This window comes from Antechinus flavipes, chromosome 5 (genome assembly GCF_016432865.1).
Source record: "Antechinus flavipes isolate AdamAnt ecotype Samford, QLD, Australia chromosome 5, AdamAnt_v2, whole genome shotgun sequence".
Taxonomy (NCBI): domain Eukaryota; kingdom Metazoa; phylum Chordata; class Mammalia; order Dasyuromorphia; family Dasyuridae; genus Antechinus; species Antechinus flavipes.
The window spans coordinates 141,163,411-141,179,335 of NC_067402.1; the positions used below are offsets into that span (position 1 = coordinate 141,163,411).

The following is a 15,925-nucleotide window of genomic DNA, read 5'->3' on the forward strand; positions in this document are numbered from 1 at the left end:
CTGAATAAAATAATTCCTTAAAAATTAGAATTGAGCTAATGGAAGCTAATGACTTTATGAGAAACCAAGAAACAATAAAAACAAAACCAAATATTGAAGATGATGTGGAATATCGTACTGAAAAAAAAAACCTAACCTGACAAATATATTCAGGAGAGAAATATAAAGATTATTGGACTACCTGAAAGCCATGATAAAAAAAAAAGAGCTTAGACAACATCTTTCAAGAAATTATGAAGGGAAACTGACTTGATATTCTCAAACCATAGGAAAAAATAGAAATTGAAAGAATCCACCAATCACCTCCAGAAAAAGATCCCAAAATGAAAATTCCCCCAAATAGTATAGCCAAATTTCAGAGTTCCCAGGTAAAGGAAAAAATATTGAAAGCATTTAGAATGAAACAATTAAATTATGATGGAGCCACAGTCAGAATTATACAAGATTTAGTAGCTTCCATATTAAAGGATCAGAAAACATGAAATATAATATTCTAGAAGGCAAATAAGCTAGAATTAAAATTAAGAATCACCTACCTAGCAAAACTGAGTAGAATCTTTCAGGGGGAATAATGGATTATCAATGAAAGATTTAAAAGCATTTTTGATGAAAAAACCAGAGCTGAATAGAAAATTTGACTTGCAAATACAAGACTGAAGAGAAGCATAAAAAAGGTCAAATAGGAAAGGGAAATTATAATGAACTTAGTAAGGTTAAACTGTTTACAATCCAAGGATGGATTATAAACCATGGTTTACATGGTTTACAAGATGATACTTATAATTCATAAAAATTTTCTCATTCTTAGATGTATTAGATACATCTAGTTAGAAGTTAGAAGTAGATATACACAGCACAGATGTGAATTGAATAGAAAAGGATGGTATCTAAAAAAAAATTAAGGGGTACAAAAGATAAAAGCACTGGATGAAAGGGAAAGGGAGGGATAAAATGGGGTAAATTATCTCACATAAAAGAGGCAAGAAAAAAGTTTTTATACTGGAAGGATAGCTGGGAAGGAAGAGTGAGTAAATCTTACTCTTATGAGAATTGCCTTAAAATGAAAGTAATATACACATTTAATAAAATATAGAAATCTATGTTACTGTCCAGGAAAGTAGGAGGAGAAAGGGATAAAAGAAGGGAGGAGTTGATGAAAGGGAAAGCAGATTGAGGGAGGGCACAATCAGAAGCAAAACATTTTTTGAGAAGGGACAGCCAGGAACAAGATAGAAGGAATACATTTAGAATCATAATTTTAGGGGAAAACTTTTTGAAGCAAGTTTTTCCTGATAAAGGCTTCATTTCTCAGATATATAGAAAACTGAGTCAAATTCATAAAAATAGAAGCCATTCCCCAATTAACAAATGATCAAGAGATATAAACAGTTCTCAAATAAAGTAATCAAAGCCATCTATAGCTATATGATAAGGTACACTAAATCATTTTTGACTGGAGAAATGCAAATTGAAACAATTCTGCAGTGCTACCTCATCCCCATTAGATTTGCTAATATAACAGAAAAGGAAAATATCAAATGTTGGAGAGGATGTGGAAAAAATGAGACATCAATGCACTGTTGGTGGAATTGTGAACCAAATCAACCATTCTGCAGAATAATTTGGAACTATGCCCAAAGTGCTATAAAACTATGCATACTTTTTGACCTAACCGTGTCACTACTAGGTCAACAACCCAAAAGAGATTTAACAAAAAAGGAAAAAGGACTAGTATGTAGGAAAATATTTATAGCAGCTCTTTTCTGGTGGCAGTATATTGGAAATTGTATGACGACATCAATTGGGAAAAGATTGAACAAATTGTGCTATATTATGATTGTGATGGAATACTATTGTTCCTTAAGAAATAACTATCAGGATGCTATCAGAAAAATCTGGCAAGACTTACATGAGTTGATGCAAAGTGAAATGTGCTGTGTATAAAGCAACAGAGAAATTGTAAGCTGTAAACTGTCAATGACTTAGCTATTCTCAACAATATAATGATCCAGAAACAATCTGGACGAAATGAAAATCCTATCTATCCCCAGACAACTGATGGTGTCTGACTACAAATTGAAATACTCTTTTAAAACTTTATTTTTCTTGAGGTTTTTTTTTCCTTTTATAACATGACTAATATGAAAATATGTTTTATATGCTACTCAATGAGGTGAGTAGAGAAGAATGAAGGGAAAGAATTTCAAACTTAAAGATCTAAAAATGAATGTTAAAAATTATTTTTATGTGTAATTGGGAAGAAACAAAATACTAAATATTTTTAAAGTATTTAAAACTAAAATAAATATAACTCAATTAAATTAAATGGTTTACATTCCTATATGGAGAAATGATAACTATAAATTCTAAGAATTTTATGATTATTAGGACAGTTAAAAATAGTTGGCAGTTATTCCAGAAAAAATGAGGGGGGGAAGAAGAGGGATGTAGTAAGAGGAGAAAGGGAGAGATAAAATGGTGACTTTCTTTTTACCTTTTAGACAAGAAAGAGCTTTTACATTGGAGGAGGAAATGGAGGCTTAGCAGGCAATGCTTGAATTTTACTCTCACCAAAATTCATTCAAAGAGCTAAGAATATATATATATATATATATATATATATATATATATATATATATATATATATATACTCAGTTATGGATAGAAATGTAACTTACCCAATAGGAGAAAGGAGGAAAAAGGAATAAGGGAAAGGGGGAGAGATGATAAAGGAGAAAGTGGATCAAGGGTGACAATAGTTAGAAGCAAAATAGACTTTTGAGAAAGGACAGAATGAAGAAAGGAAGAAACTTCTGATTATGAGATGATCTTCATCTTGTCATTGCTGGGCCTTTAGCAGAATGAGCTCTATGCCCCTTATCAGCTTTTAGAAGTTTCATATGAGACCTTTATTCCTGGCCTAAATGAATTTGAGTCCCAGTTCTTTGAGGGGGGAATGATAGAAACTTAACTGCTGCCTCAGCCCCAATTATTCTGTCATCCTCTGGTCCCAATTCTCCTGTAAATCCTTGGGTGTCCCTTATTCTCCTTGGGTGTCCCTTTCCTTTAAGAAGACCTATAGGATGCATCACCTCTTACCCAAAGAAATATTCAAATAAATACCCTTTGCTTGGCTTGGAAATAAAAGAAAGATAATGGGATGGAGGGAAACATACAATAGTCATAACTTACAAAACAAGCAGATAGCAGAATGGATTAGAATCCAGAATCCAACAATATGTTTGGGTTTTTTTTACAAGACATCTTTGAAAAAGAAAAACACAGAGAGTTAAAATAAATAGCTGGAATGAAATCTGTTAAGCTTCAAGTGAAATTAAAAAAAAAAAACACAGCAGGGATAGCAATCATGATCTTAAACAAAGCAAAAGCAAAAATAGACTTAATTAAAAGAGATAATCAGAGAAACTATATTATTTTAAAAAGTTACCATGGAAAATGAAATAATATAAAAAAATTTACAGCAAGTTTCTCTGGAAGACCTCATTTTTCAAGTATATGGTAAATATAAAATTGAGTCAAATTTATTAAAAAAAAAAAAAAGAGCCATTTCCCAAAAGAAGTAGTCAAAGGATATGAAAAGGTAATTCTCAGAAGACGAAATCAAAGTTATTTATAATTCCATGAAATTGTAAAAGACTTGGCTCCTCTTATCAATACAATCCAAGTCTCTTCCAAAAGACTTATGATGAAAAAATGCTATCTTCTATTTAGATTAACTTTGAGGGCAAATTGAAGTCTAATTTTCTTAACTTTATTTTCCTCTCTTTTTTTCTTTGAAATGTGACTAATATGGAAATGTTTTCATGATTTCACATGTATAATTGAAATCATATTATTTGCCATGTCAGTGGCGGGGGAGGAAGTAGGAGGAAGGGAGAGATTTGGGAACTTAAAATTTAAAAAGATAAGAATGTTTACAGATAAATAAATAATAGTAATGAAAAGAAAGCAGGCCTCATATAAATTACAGTACACAGGGACAATGGGAAGGGTTAAAGGAGGGCCGGCTAAGGGTAACTATAGTACAGAACAGTTAGTACCATACTAATTTACAGCTCTGCTCACAACCACCTTCACTCTTGCAGCTGGAATTTAGAGCTCTGGTTATCTTGAAATGATGAGCATGCTAATCTTCCCACACTATCTTAAATCAACCAAAGAACCTTAATGAATTTTGAGTTGGCAAATGCACACAAAAGCCTTCCTGAGATGATAAATTATGTGTTTGTCCATAGACTAGACACATCTTTAACAGCTTTGTAATCAGCCTCAATTTGAACAGCTTCCAGAATACGGGCAATTAGCCTATGTTTACGCAATATCATTTAATAATCCCAAAGAGTCTTCCAAATTACAAGACTGTTCTCGAATCCAGAGGGTGTTGTCAAGAATTGTTTTTGTCTTGAGGGGTGATAGTTAAGGTTAAACTAGTTGTCAGTGTCAAGTTTTTCTAGGTCTTGAGCACAGCTACAGCCAGTAAAAATGTATCTTCTCTCTACTTCACAATTCAAGTGAGTGATTGGTTATAAATTCAGTTCCATGCCTTTATCAATGTCATGAATGTCATGTGTCATGTCTATTTATGTCATATACTTGATAGAATTCTCCCCCTTCCTCAATACAACTTTTTGTTTATTGAATATTTAGTCTTCAGCTGACTGGACAGCCCACATGGAGATTCGCTCTTCTGGACCTTCAAGAAGTGAATATTGCAGACATAAAGCATACCTACAAGAGCCTCAGACTCTGACCTTACCAGCTTCTGGGAGGTAGGACTATCAGCCTTTCTTATATATTCCAGAGTTATATATTTGGACATTATTGGCATGCTAAAAATTTGTAAATAGGAGTTGCTTTGAAATGTGAGAAATTAAAATATGACTAGGATGAAAAAAGGCATGTTCAATTAGTTTTTGTATTCCCTTCAGCTCCAAAAAAAAAAGATTAAGGTGAGAAATTGAGATCAGTGATTGGATTCCATTGAGGACTTTTAATAGAGCATAAATAAAAGCCATCCTGACAAACAGAACACTAGATCAAAACAGTTGTCCTATCCTGTTCCCCTAAGAAGGGAATATCAATTTGTTTTAATTCTCTATAGCCAAATGCAGGGCCATAACTGGGGTAGGCCAGTTGGAGCTTTGTCCCATGGTGTTAAAATATAAGGGGCACTGATAGCCCTTTTAGATCATCTATAATGTAGAAATATCTGAATATAATAAAAAAGAAGCTGCCAGATGCCAACTTTTTTCTACCAGTGATTGCACCTAGTTAAGTTCCCAGTCTGTGCCTCTCTTACCACACATGTTGTCCTCCCCAACAACAACCTGATGGTATTCCTTCTTCCCTTAGTTGACTTACATAGGTCCAAATTTTTTTAGTTAAACTTCTATTTATGACTGTACCACATATCAACATATTGAATGTGCTAATATATTGAAACAGTTTCTAGCATATTAACATGTAGCACATTCAGAGATATTAGTCATGAAAAAACAGAAGTTGGTGGTTTTATAATCCATTATAATCCAGGTGCACTAGAATAGATCTGGCATCAGACCTAAACACCGTAACTGACTCCTTCAGCTAGGAAAACATGTAGGATTATTTGGAAGCTATTTTCAGAAATGTCTTTGAACTATACCTTCTGCCTTTAATAGGTAGAGAAGTTACATCAATGGAAATTACATTGAATATCTACTGTAGAGATTGTTAGATATATGTTTTAATTTAAAATATGGGGGGGGTGGATTTCATAGTAAAGTCCATGGACCAGCTTTATAGACTCTTACAATTTCATTGTTATTATTATTTAATCATTTTTCAGTCATACCTGACTCTTAATGACCTCATTTGGGCTTTCTTGACAAAGACACTGGAAGAGTTTGCCATTTCCTTTTCCAAATCATTTTACAGATGAGAAAACTGAGGCACACAGGATTAAGTGACTTGTCCAGGGTCACACAATTAGTAAGTGTCTGAGGATAGAATTAAACTCAAGAAGATAGATGAGTCTTCTTGATTTCAAGACCCACACACTAGTCCCTGTGCTAATTACTTGCCCTATCTAGCATATAGTAGATATTGCATAAATGTTGGTCAAATGAATAAGGAAGTAACAAATGAGTGAATGACAATGTTATATAACAGTAAGCAAGGATGTCTATCACTAATCCAGGTAAATTTTTTTTATACAGAATTGCACTATTTGCCACACCAGTCTGTCTAGAACCAGACATACAGTATTCTATAGATGTTCATTTTTCTCAGCCATTTATTATGAATTCACAGACTCATGGACATATTTTGATTGATTCGGTAAGTGGCAACATGAATGTTGCTTCCTTTGAACCTAAATCCCTTGGTAACTTTATTATAAACTATCTAGAGAATATGTTTGCATCCTTCATAAATTTAAAGCAATTATGGGCTAGAATTTTTATATTATACTTACTACTTTAGAATGCTTCATTAGGCCAGGTCCATTTCATACCCCAATCAAAAGAATTTAGTTATTTTAATCCCAACTATTTTAATACTTTAGACTATGAAAATATCCTAATTATAATTGGTTTTCATTCACAAAATAGTATGTAGTATAATACTTGAGCACAATTAAATTAAATTAAATTAAAGCAAAGTTTAGGATTAAAAAAAAACAGAAATACTTTTCTGATTTTCCTAGGCTAAATTTGGGTCCCACAAAGGATATAATCACAGTTTTGAATTATGTAATCTGATCCAATAACATTATTAATTTTCTTATGAAACCCAAACAAGTAAAATGATTTGCTTAAGATCACATAAATAATAAATGGCCAAGCCAGGATGCATATCTCTATCATAAGATTATGAAATTAGAACTGGAAGGGATTTCAAAAGTCATATACTTCAATATCATCTAAAGGTGATGAACCCATCTGAAAGATTTGCTCAAGTTCACAGAGGTACTGTCAAATGGTTCAGTTGTTTTGAGTTATGTCCAATTCTTTGTGACCTCATTTAGGGTTTTCTTGGCAAAGATGTTGGAATGATTTGCCATTTTCTTTTCCTGTTCATTTTATTGATGAGGAAACTGAGGCAAATAGGGTTAAGTGACTTGTCCACAGTCTGAGAGCAGATTTGAATTTATGAAGATGTCTTCTAACTTCAAGCCACTCTGTTGTGCCATCTAGCTGCCTCCAAATGTCAAAGACTAGATTCAAAACTTGATTCTCTAATTCCAGTAGAAATGGTTCCTCTTAACCCAATTATCACTCTTTATAGATGATATGATGGTATGCTTGAAGAATCCTAGGAAATCAACTAAAAAACTACAAGAAATAATCCACAACTTTAGCAAAGTTGCAGAATACAAAATAAATCCACATAAATCATCAACATTTTTAATGTTACCAACAAAGTCTAGCAGCAAGTAATACAAAGAGAAATTCCATTTAAAATAACTGTAGATAATATAAAATATTCGGGAGCCTAGGCAAAGTCAAGAACTACATAAACACAATTACAAAACACTTTCTACACAAATAAAATCAGATCTAATCAACTGGAAAAATATCAAGTACTTATGGATAGGGCAAGGCAATATAATAAAAAATGACAGTACTACTTAAATTATAAAACACTTTCCACACAAATAAAGTCAGATCTAATCAATTGGGAAAATATCAAGTATTCATGGGTAGGCCAAGATAATACAATAAAAATGACAGTACTATCTAAATTAATCTACTTATTCAGTGCCATACCAATCAAACTCCCAAAAAATTATTTTACAGAGATAGAAAAAAATAATAACAAAATTCATCTGGAAGATGAAGTCAAGAATTTTAAGGGAATTAATGAAAACAAATTGCAAATGGAGGTAACCTAGCTATACCAGACCTAAAACTATATTATAAAACAGAAGTCATCAAAACCATTTGGTACTGGCCAAAAAATATAATAATCAATCAGTGAAATTGGTTGGGTTCACAAAACACAATAGTCAATGAATATAGTAATCTAGTGTTTGATAAACCCAAAGACTCCAGCTACGAATAAGAACTCGCTATTTGACAAAAATTGGATATTAGTATGGCAGAAACTAGATATTGACCCACACCTAACACCTTATACTAAGATAAGATCAAAATATGGATTTATGATTTAGATATAAAGAGTGTTATACTACAAGCAAATTAGAAGAACAAAGGATAGTCTACCTCTCAGATCTGTGGAGAAGGAAGGAATTTGTGGCCAAAGAAGAACCAGAGTACATTATGGAATGCAAAATGGATAACTTTGATTATATTAAGTTAAAAAAATTTTGTACAAACAAAACCAATGCAGACAAGATTAAAAGGAAGCAATAAACCAGGGTAAAAAATCTTTACCTCCAAGAGTTCTGATAAAGATCTCATGTCTTAAATATATAGAGAATTGACTCAAATTTAATAAGAATTCAAGCCATGCTCCAGTTGATAAATGGTCAAGGAATGTGAACAGACAATTTTCAGATGAATAAACCATTTCTAGTCATTTGAAAAAATGTTTTAAATCACTATCAATAGAGAAATGCAAATTAAGACAATTTTGAGGTACCACTATACACCTCTTAAATTGGCTAAGATAACAGGAAAAGATAATAATGAATGTTGGAGGGGAATGAAGAAAACTGGAGCATTAATACATTGTTGGTGTATTGTGAACTGATACAACCATTCTGGAGAAAAATTTGGAACCATGCCCAAAGTGCTATCAAACTATGCATACACTTTGATGCAGCAGTGTTTTTACTGGGCCTGTAACCCAAAGAGATTATAAAAAAGGGAAAAGGACATATGTGTGCAAAAATGTTTGTAGCAGCCCTTTTTGCAATGGCTAGAAACTAGAGATGGAGTGGATGCTCATCAGTTAGGGACTGGCTGAATAAGTTGTGATATATGGATGTTATGGAATATTATTGTTCTGTAAGAAATGACCAGCAGGATGATTTCAGAGAGCCTTGAAGAGACTTACATGAACAGATGCTAAGTGAAGTGAGTAAAACCAGATCATTGTACACAGCAACAAGAAGATTATATAATGATCATTTCTGATGGACATGGCTCTATTCAACAATGAGATGAATCAGACCAGTTCCAATGATCTTGTGATGGAAAAGTCATCTGCATCCTGAGAGAGAAATATAGGGACTGAGTATGAGTTACAACATAGTATTTTCAACTTTTTTGTTGTCATTTGCTTGTTTTTTGTTTTCTTTCTCATTTTTTTCCTTTTTAATCTGATTTTTCTTGTGCAAGGTGATAATTGTGGTAATATGTATAGAAGAATTGCACATAGTTAACATATTTTGGATTACTTGCCATCTAGGGCAGGAGGTGGGGAGAAGGAAAGGGAAAAAATTTGGAACACAAGGTTTTACAAGGATGAATGTTGAAAATTATTTTTGTAGGGGGCAGTTAGGTGGCACAGTGGATAGAGTACCAGCCCTGAAGTCAGGAGGACCCGAGTTCAAATCTGGTCTCAGACACTTAACGCTTCCTAGCTGTGTGACCTTAGGCAAGTCACTTAACCCCAATTGCCTCAGCAAAATAAAAAAGAAAGAAAGAAAAATCTTTACAAAAGTTTTGAAAATAAAAAAGATTTGATTTAAAAAAGAAATGGTTCTTCTGCTAAAAACATTTTGATTCATAGATCTAGGTGTCAGTACTGGTTCTTTGGAACATGTTTTTAAGCATATTCCTTCTCCCGGGCCTCAGTTTGTACATCTGTAAAATGAGAAGAATGTGCCAGCTGATCCCTAAGTTATCTATTAACTCTCAAATAGAGAGTTACTGTACTTCTTTGCAGAAGAGCTTAAATTGGGACTCTGCTGACAAACAAAGTTGACAGAGAAAGGAAGGATATCTAGAAGATCGTTATTTATGGTGGGAATGGAGGTGATATCTTAAGTGGTACAGGAAACATCCATAATAATTAAGTTATATATCCTTGAAGTTTTGATATGTTATAGGCTAATTGTGTTATATTTGTCATATATTGTAGAAGTGATCAGTTTAAAGTATTAAAAAGTGTTGTCACATAAGATTATTGGCTGTTTTTAATTACATATTTACGATTTTTTTTTATATCAAAAGCTTGGCCTTATTCCTCAAATTGATTCAGTAGAGAATTTCTGCAGTAAACATTTAGATGAGCACCAAGTAAACAACTGTATAGAAATTGCTTCGAAACCACATCATCAAATTTTGCCTGACTGGTGTGAAAGGCTTGTAGTTAGCATATCTGCTAGGATACACAATGGAGCAGTTGGTAAGTACATGTTTAAAAAATTGTACTTAGATATTGTCATCTTGATGTGTTTTTTAGAAAGAGAGAACAGAAAGAATTTCTGTAATAATAGTTCCAAATGTCCTTCAAAAGAAAATATTAGTACTATCTATTTGTCCCAAGAATAGTTTGTGTATGAAGTGTACCATAGTTTATTACACTAAGGAAACTGCAGATCTTCAACTGCTCTAGAGATGAAAAATAGGAATGAGCTTATCTAGTATCATGCAGATATGAAGTGTTGCATAAGTTATTTCATAGCACCATCATCACTAGTTGCCTATATAAGTACAGGGAATATTGATGCTCATAGTCAAGTAAGGAGAAGCCTGGACTAAGACAGATACCCCTATACCCAATAATGACCACAAAAAGAAGAGATCCTTGAACGAACAGCCCAAATACCATCACCTTCTTCCATTGCTCCTCCCAGCTTTCCCCAAATTTCTCCAACATTTACTCTATTTCTTCTCCAAGTACTTTACCACCTTATTTCCTTAGCTCTATGACCAACTTCTGCATACACTCAAATTATTCAAAAATCAATGCTCTTCCTACCATCCAGTTCTCGTAAGTACCTAAGAAGAAATAAAGAATTAGTAATTCACTTACTACCTCAGATGTTTCTTCAGTAACTTTAGAGGAAGCATCGCATCACAGTGTATAAGCAATTTGTACCTCCCAACATCCCAGTCTCATCATAAAATATTTCAAGTATATATAAATTTGTCTTACATTCTTAATTGGTAAAAATATTTAATCCTGCACTCATGGGTGTATTTTCTTAGAATTAGAAACTATAAATACTAAAAGGAACCTTAGAGATCATCTAATCCATTCCCACATTTTAAAAAAAGAAAAATAAAACCCAGTTAAGTTAAGGGACTTTTACAAGATCATAGTTTATGATAGAGCCAAGACTATAACCTACATTACCTAACTTCCAAATAGGCATTCTTTCCAGTACAATGTAATCTTTCTGAATTATATAGATCCTTTTGGCATAAAGGGGGAAAAAAGAAGCCAAAAAGAATTAATGTAGGCTAATTAGGTTCTTTTCCTGGTTAGAAAAGGCTAGAATGATTGATGAGTCCCTGAGTTATGCCCCTGAAAACAAAGGAATTCTCCTAGCTCTTTCTTATCTGCTCTACTCACAATTGGTTTTTTAAAGGTTCTGGGATCTTCCTTCCTTAGAAATCTTAAAGGCTAGATATGAACTATTGGAGAAACTGCAAAGGTAAAGGACAGGTGAGACTAGCTAATTTCTAAGGTCCTTTCCAACTTTGTGATTTCAAATATCCCTTGAGGAAATCAAGAACAAGGATAATTTCTTCTGATAACCAAAAGAAAAAGCATGTTTCATATAATAATCAATTAAATAAAACAATACTAATTTAGTAAGCATTTATTAAGCACTTTAAAAATATAAAGCACTTTTTGTACATTAATAAATGGATATTTCCCATCTACCCCTGACTAATTCTTTCCATTCTTTGGATTTATGACCACTCTTGTGCTTTCCAAGTTTTAACTATGACTCTCTATCAGAATATTCAATACAGTAAATTTATATTTCAACAAATTATAATTAAAATAATAATTTTTATTTTATTTTGTCAGTTATCCCATCCTTAGTGAGTAGTCATTCTATCATCAATGTTCAATAGTTATGTTTCACTGTGTCATTCAAATATTTGGTACATTGAGGAGAAAACAAAAAACACTGGATTTGGGTAGAAGACTTGGGTTTCCATCCCAATTCTGTTACTTATTATTTATGTCATCTAAGGTCAATCATGTAGATTCTTCAGGCTTCATCTATTAATTGAAGGGATTTAACTATATTATTTCTGTTTCATCTAAATCTTTGTTCCTATGATCCTACTTTCCACTCTGTTCGTGGACATTCCCATAAGTTGGCCAAATGGCCCTAGCCACAGCGGGAAGACAGACCAGCACCAACTGCTACCACTGAGAGAAGCTATGACCCTTTCTCTTCTCTAACCAATTCTTATTGCTTCATTGATTAGTCCCCACTTGTCAGGATTTTCACCCCCATATCCCCACCTTTGGTGTATATATCCCAGAACCCCATTCCACACTAACCATTGAATCTGCCATCCCCCATTTGGTATTAGAAGCCCTTCAAAGCTTACTCCCTCTTTTCCATTCTTAATACAGCACCTCTCTTATTATGTGATCCAGTAACATTGGCCTTTTTGCTGTTCCTTGCATAAGACATTCCATTTCCAGATGCCAGGAATTTTCACTTGCTTCTCCCTATACTTAGAATGCTCTCCCTCCTCATGGCTTCCTTAGCTTCAGTCAACCTAATTAAAATCCCCATTTCTACCAAAATCTTTTCTTAATTCTATTTAATGCTAATACTTTCCTTCTTTATTTATTTCCATTTTATCCTGTATGTACTAGTTTCTACATAGATGTTTACATGTTGTTTCCCCATGAGATTATGAGATCCTTCAGAGCAGGATCTGCTTCTTTCCTTTTTTTTTTTATTCCCAGAACTTTGCAGTGCCTGGAACACAGTAGGTGTTTAATAAATGTTTTTGACTGACTGGAAGGGGAATTCGTTAGATTATGAGATCCTTAAGAGCAGGATCTGCTTCTTTCCTTTTTTTGTATCCCCAGAACTTAGCAGTGCTAGTAACATAGTAGGTGCTTAGTAAATGTTTTTTGATTGACTGCTAGGGTATTCATTAGATTATGAGATTCTTAAGAGCAGGATCTTCTTCTTTCCTTTTTTGTATCCCCAGAACTTAGTAGTGCCAGGAACACAGTAGGTGCTTAATAAATGTTTTTTGACTGACTGGTAGAGTATTATTTGCTCTGCCATTACTCTCAATGTCCCTGAAGTCTTACCCTCTGCCTTTCCTCCTTCCCCTTTCTGTCTGCTATAAAAATGAATCCTTCTTTAACTGTGTCTCCTCCAGTTAGATAACATATTCCTGGGGTGCAGAGACAAGCTCAAATTTTTATTTCTGTCCTCAATACTTAAGATATTGTATGGCACAGACTGAGCATTTGACAAATGGAGGGCTTTTAAAATTCTATTTAATATCTCCATGCACTATTAATCATACTTATCAACTTGAGTATTTGGTTATATCAAATACCGCTTGAGTGCTAATGAATTGGCTATATTCCAACACCTCATTATCAGGGAGCTTGTACTATCATCTCATATTAATTTTGGCTTATGTGTCAATAATGAAACAAATCAGAAAGTCCAATGCACAATGGAAGAGGCAACATGACATAGGAGATGGTCCTCTGAGTCTGAAGTCAGAAAGACCCAGCTTCTAATAGGTAATAAGATGACATTTACCAGCTGTCATTTAAGATCCCTAAATTTAGTTTCCTCATCTATAAAATGCAGATAATAATACATATAGTAACTGTCTCTCAGAATGGTTATGTTTCAAAGGAGATAATATATGTAAAGGACTTTGCAAGCTTTAAAGCATTAAATAAATATTGATGACCATTATTATCTAAAACAAGTTCAAGTCTTATAGTCACTGAGGTAAAAATACCAAATATTCTATCAGTTTTGAATTTGGCAAAGATTTTAATGCTACTTTAGGACCAAAAGACAGACTCATTAAGAGTAACAACAGCAGAGGCAATGGAGAGAGCACCAGCCCTGAAGTCAGGAGGACTTGAATTCAAATCTGGTCTCAGACACTTAACACTTCCTAGCTGTATGACCTTGCGCCAGTCACTTAACCCCCAATTGTCTGAGGGAAAAAAAAAAGAATAACAACAACAAATAAGGTCTAGTTCAGTCTGGTGACCTAAAGCCCCACAGACTGTAATTCCCTCAGTCACTGTCTCTAGTGGCTACAATGATAACAAATGATAATAACAATGATAATAAAAGTTAGCATTTGTATAACACTTCTAGTGTTACACTTCTATAACAAAACAATTTACAAATATTATTTCATTTTATCCTCACAACAACCCTGGGAGGCAAATATTGTTATCCCCATTTTACAGATAAGGAAACTGAGGCTTACAAAAGTTGTCCAAGGATACACAGCTATTAAAATATGTAGGGTCATTTGTGAACTCAGGTCTTCCTGGCTCCAGGCTCTATGTGCTGAATTGCGGTTCTCTGTATAGCTTCAAGACAGGAATTTCAATAATGACGGTGAAATAGAAGCCCAAGTTTCCTTGCATCTTTTGTGAGTGAATGAATATTTCATGACTGACATATATTTTAAATAAAGGCTATAATTAAATGAAAGGTAGATAGGATTTTATTCTGTTCCTTGAGATCCAGGACTAGGCTGAAATAGCAATTTCCTCATAGTTTGTACCCACTTAGGAGTTTGTGGGTCTCATTAAAAATCACTCAAAGGAGAACCAAAGTGATTCTTTTGCTCATTGCCTCCGTCTCCTTTTTTTTTTTTGCTTACAGCATGTAAGTGTCACCCTCAGGGCTCCACAGGGTCAAGCTGCAGCAAAGTGGGAGGCCAGTGTCAGTGTAAACCCCACGTGGCTGGACGCTGCTGTGATCGGTGTTCTGCAGGAGCCTACGGTTTGGGCCATCATGGATGTCACCGTAAGTACCAAAGAACAGTGTGAAAGATCACACACACATACACACACACACACACACACACACACACACACACACACACACACATTTTAAATCAAATACTGTCAAAATATAGTTGGATATTTCATACAAACATTTTAAATCAAATATTGTCAAAATATAATTGAATGTTTGAATAATTTTCTTTTTTTTTTTTTAATGAGATGGGTGATTTAAGTAAAAGTGAACTAAATTACACAGATAAACTAGCCACATTGGTCAAATCTCAATCTTATTTGACTAGACTTATGACTAGGATTATTTGCACTTAGAGTAAGCTCCAGAAACTGTATGGGTCAGACTGTGAAAAGTCTTTTCTCTCTTAATTACTGCCTATTTATCCTGTACATAGTTTTTTGGTACATTTTTTTTTTTTGCTTGTTAGAGCTATATTTGGTTGTGAGCTTCTTGGAGGCAAGGGCTATCTTTGCCTTTCTTTGTATTCCTAGCTCTTTACATGGTATTTGGCACATGCAATATTGACTGACTGGCTACTCCAGTTGTTGGAGAGCAGATCCAAAGTCCAGTTGGAGGTGGGTAAATGGAATGGTGACCCTGGAACACTGGCGTGGGATCATTGCTTGAAGTCCAGTATTTCCTGAAAGGCTGCAAGTATTGTTACCGCCTTGGAGGTGGAAGAGAGCTTTATTTCTTTGGGGGGGGGGGGCAGGATAGGAGATGGAAAGGGAGATGAAGATACTCTGTGTATAGGGCATTATACAAAAATTCCAGTAGAGTCAGTCGTGCAGCCTCAAAAAGAATGAGGACATTGCTAATTTGGGATTCATTCTTAAAAAGGAGATTATTGGAAAAATCAGCAGTCATTCAGAGAGAAAGGCCAAAGGGTAGTTTTAATGTGTGAAATCCAAAGATAAAGTGAGCTTCCAAAGTTGACAGGTTTCTAAGGAATTGGAAAGACAATCCAGAAAATAAGAAATGCAGCTTGGAGAGAAATGAAAAATTATA

General features: G+C 33.9%; 1 protein-coding gene across 1 annotated transcript in view; it reads left to right on the forward strand.

Annotated features, from left to right (window-relative positions):
* Nucleotides 1-15,925, forward strand: part of LAMB4 (laminin subunit beta 4) — a 125,861-nt gene that overhangs the window by 41,673 nt on the left and 68,263 nt on the right. Inside the window, exons 16-19 of the mRNA XM_051962414.1 lie at nucleotides 4,669-4,790; nucleotides 6,219-6,339; nucleotides 10,143-10,317; nucleotides 14,780-14,923. Of these exons, the coding sequence (XP_051818374.1) occupies nucleotides 4,669-4,790; nucleotides 6,219-6,339; nucleotides 10,143-10,317; nucleotides 14,780-14,923 (562 nt within the window). The remainder of the gene's footprint in view (nucleotides 1-4,668; nucleotides 4,791-6,218; nucleotides 6,340-10,142; nucleotides 10,318-14,779; nucleotides 14,924-15,925) is intronic.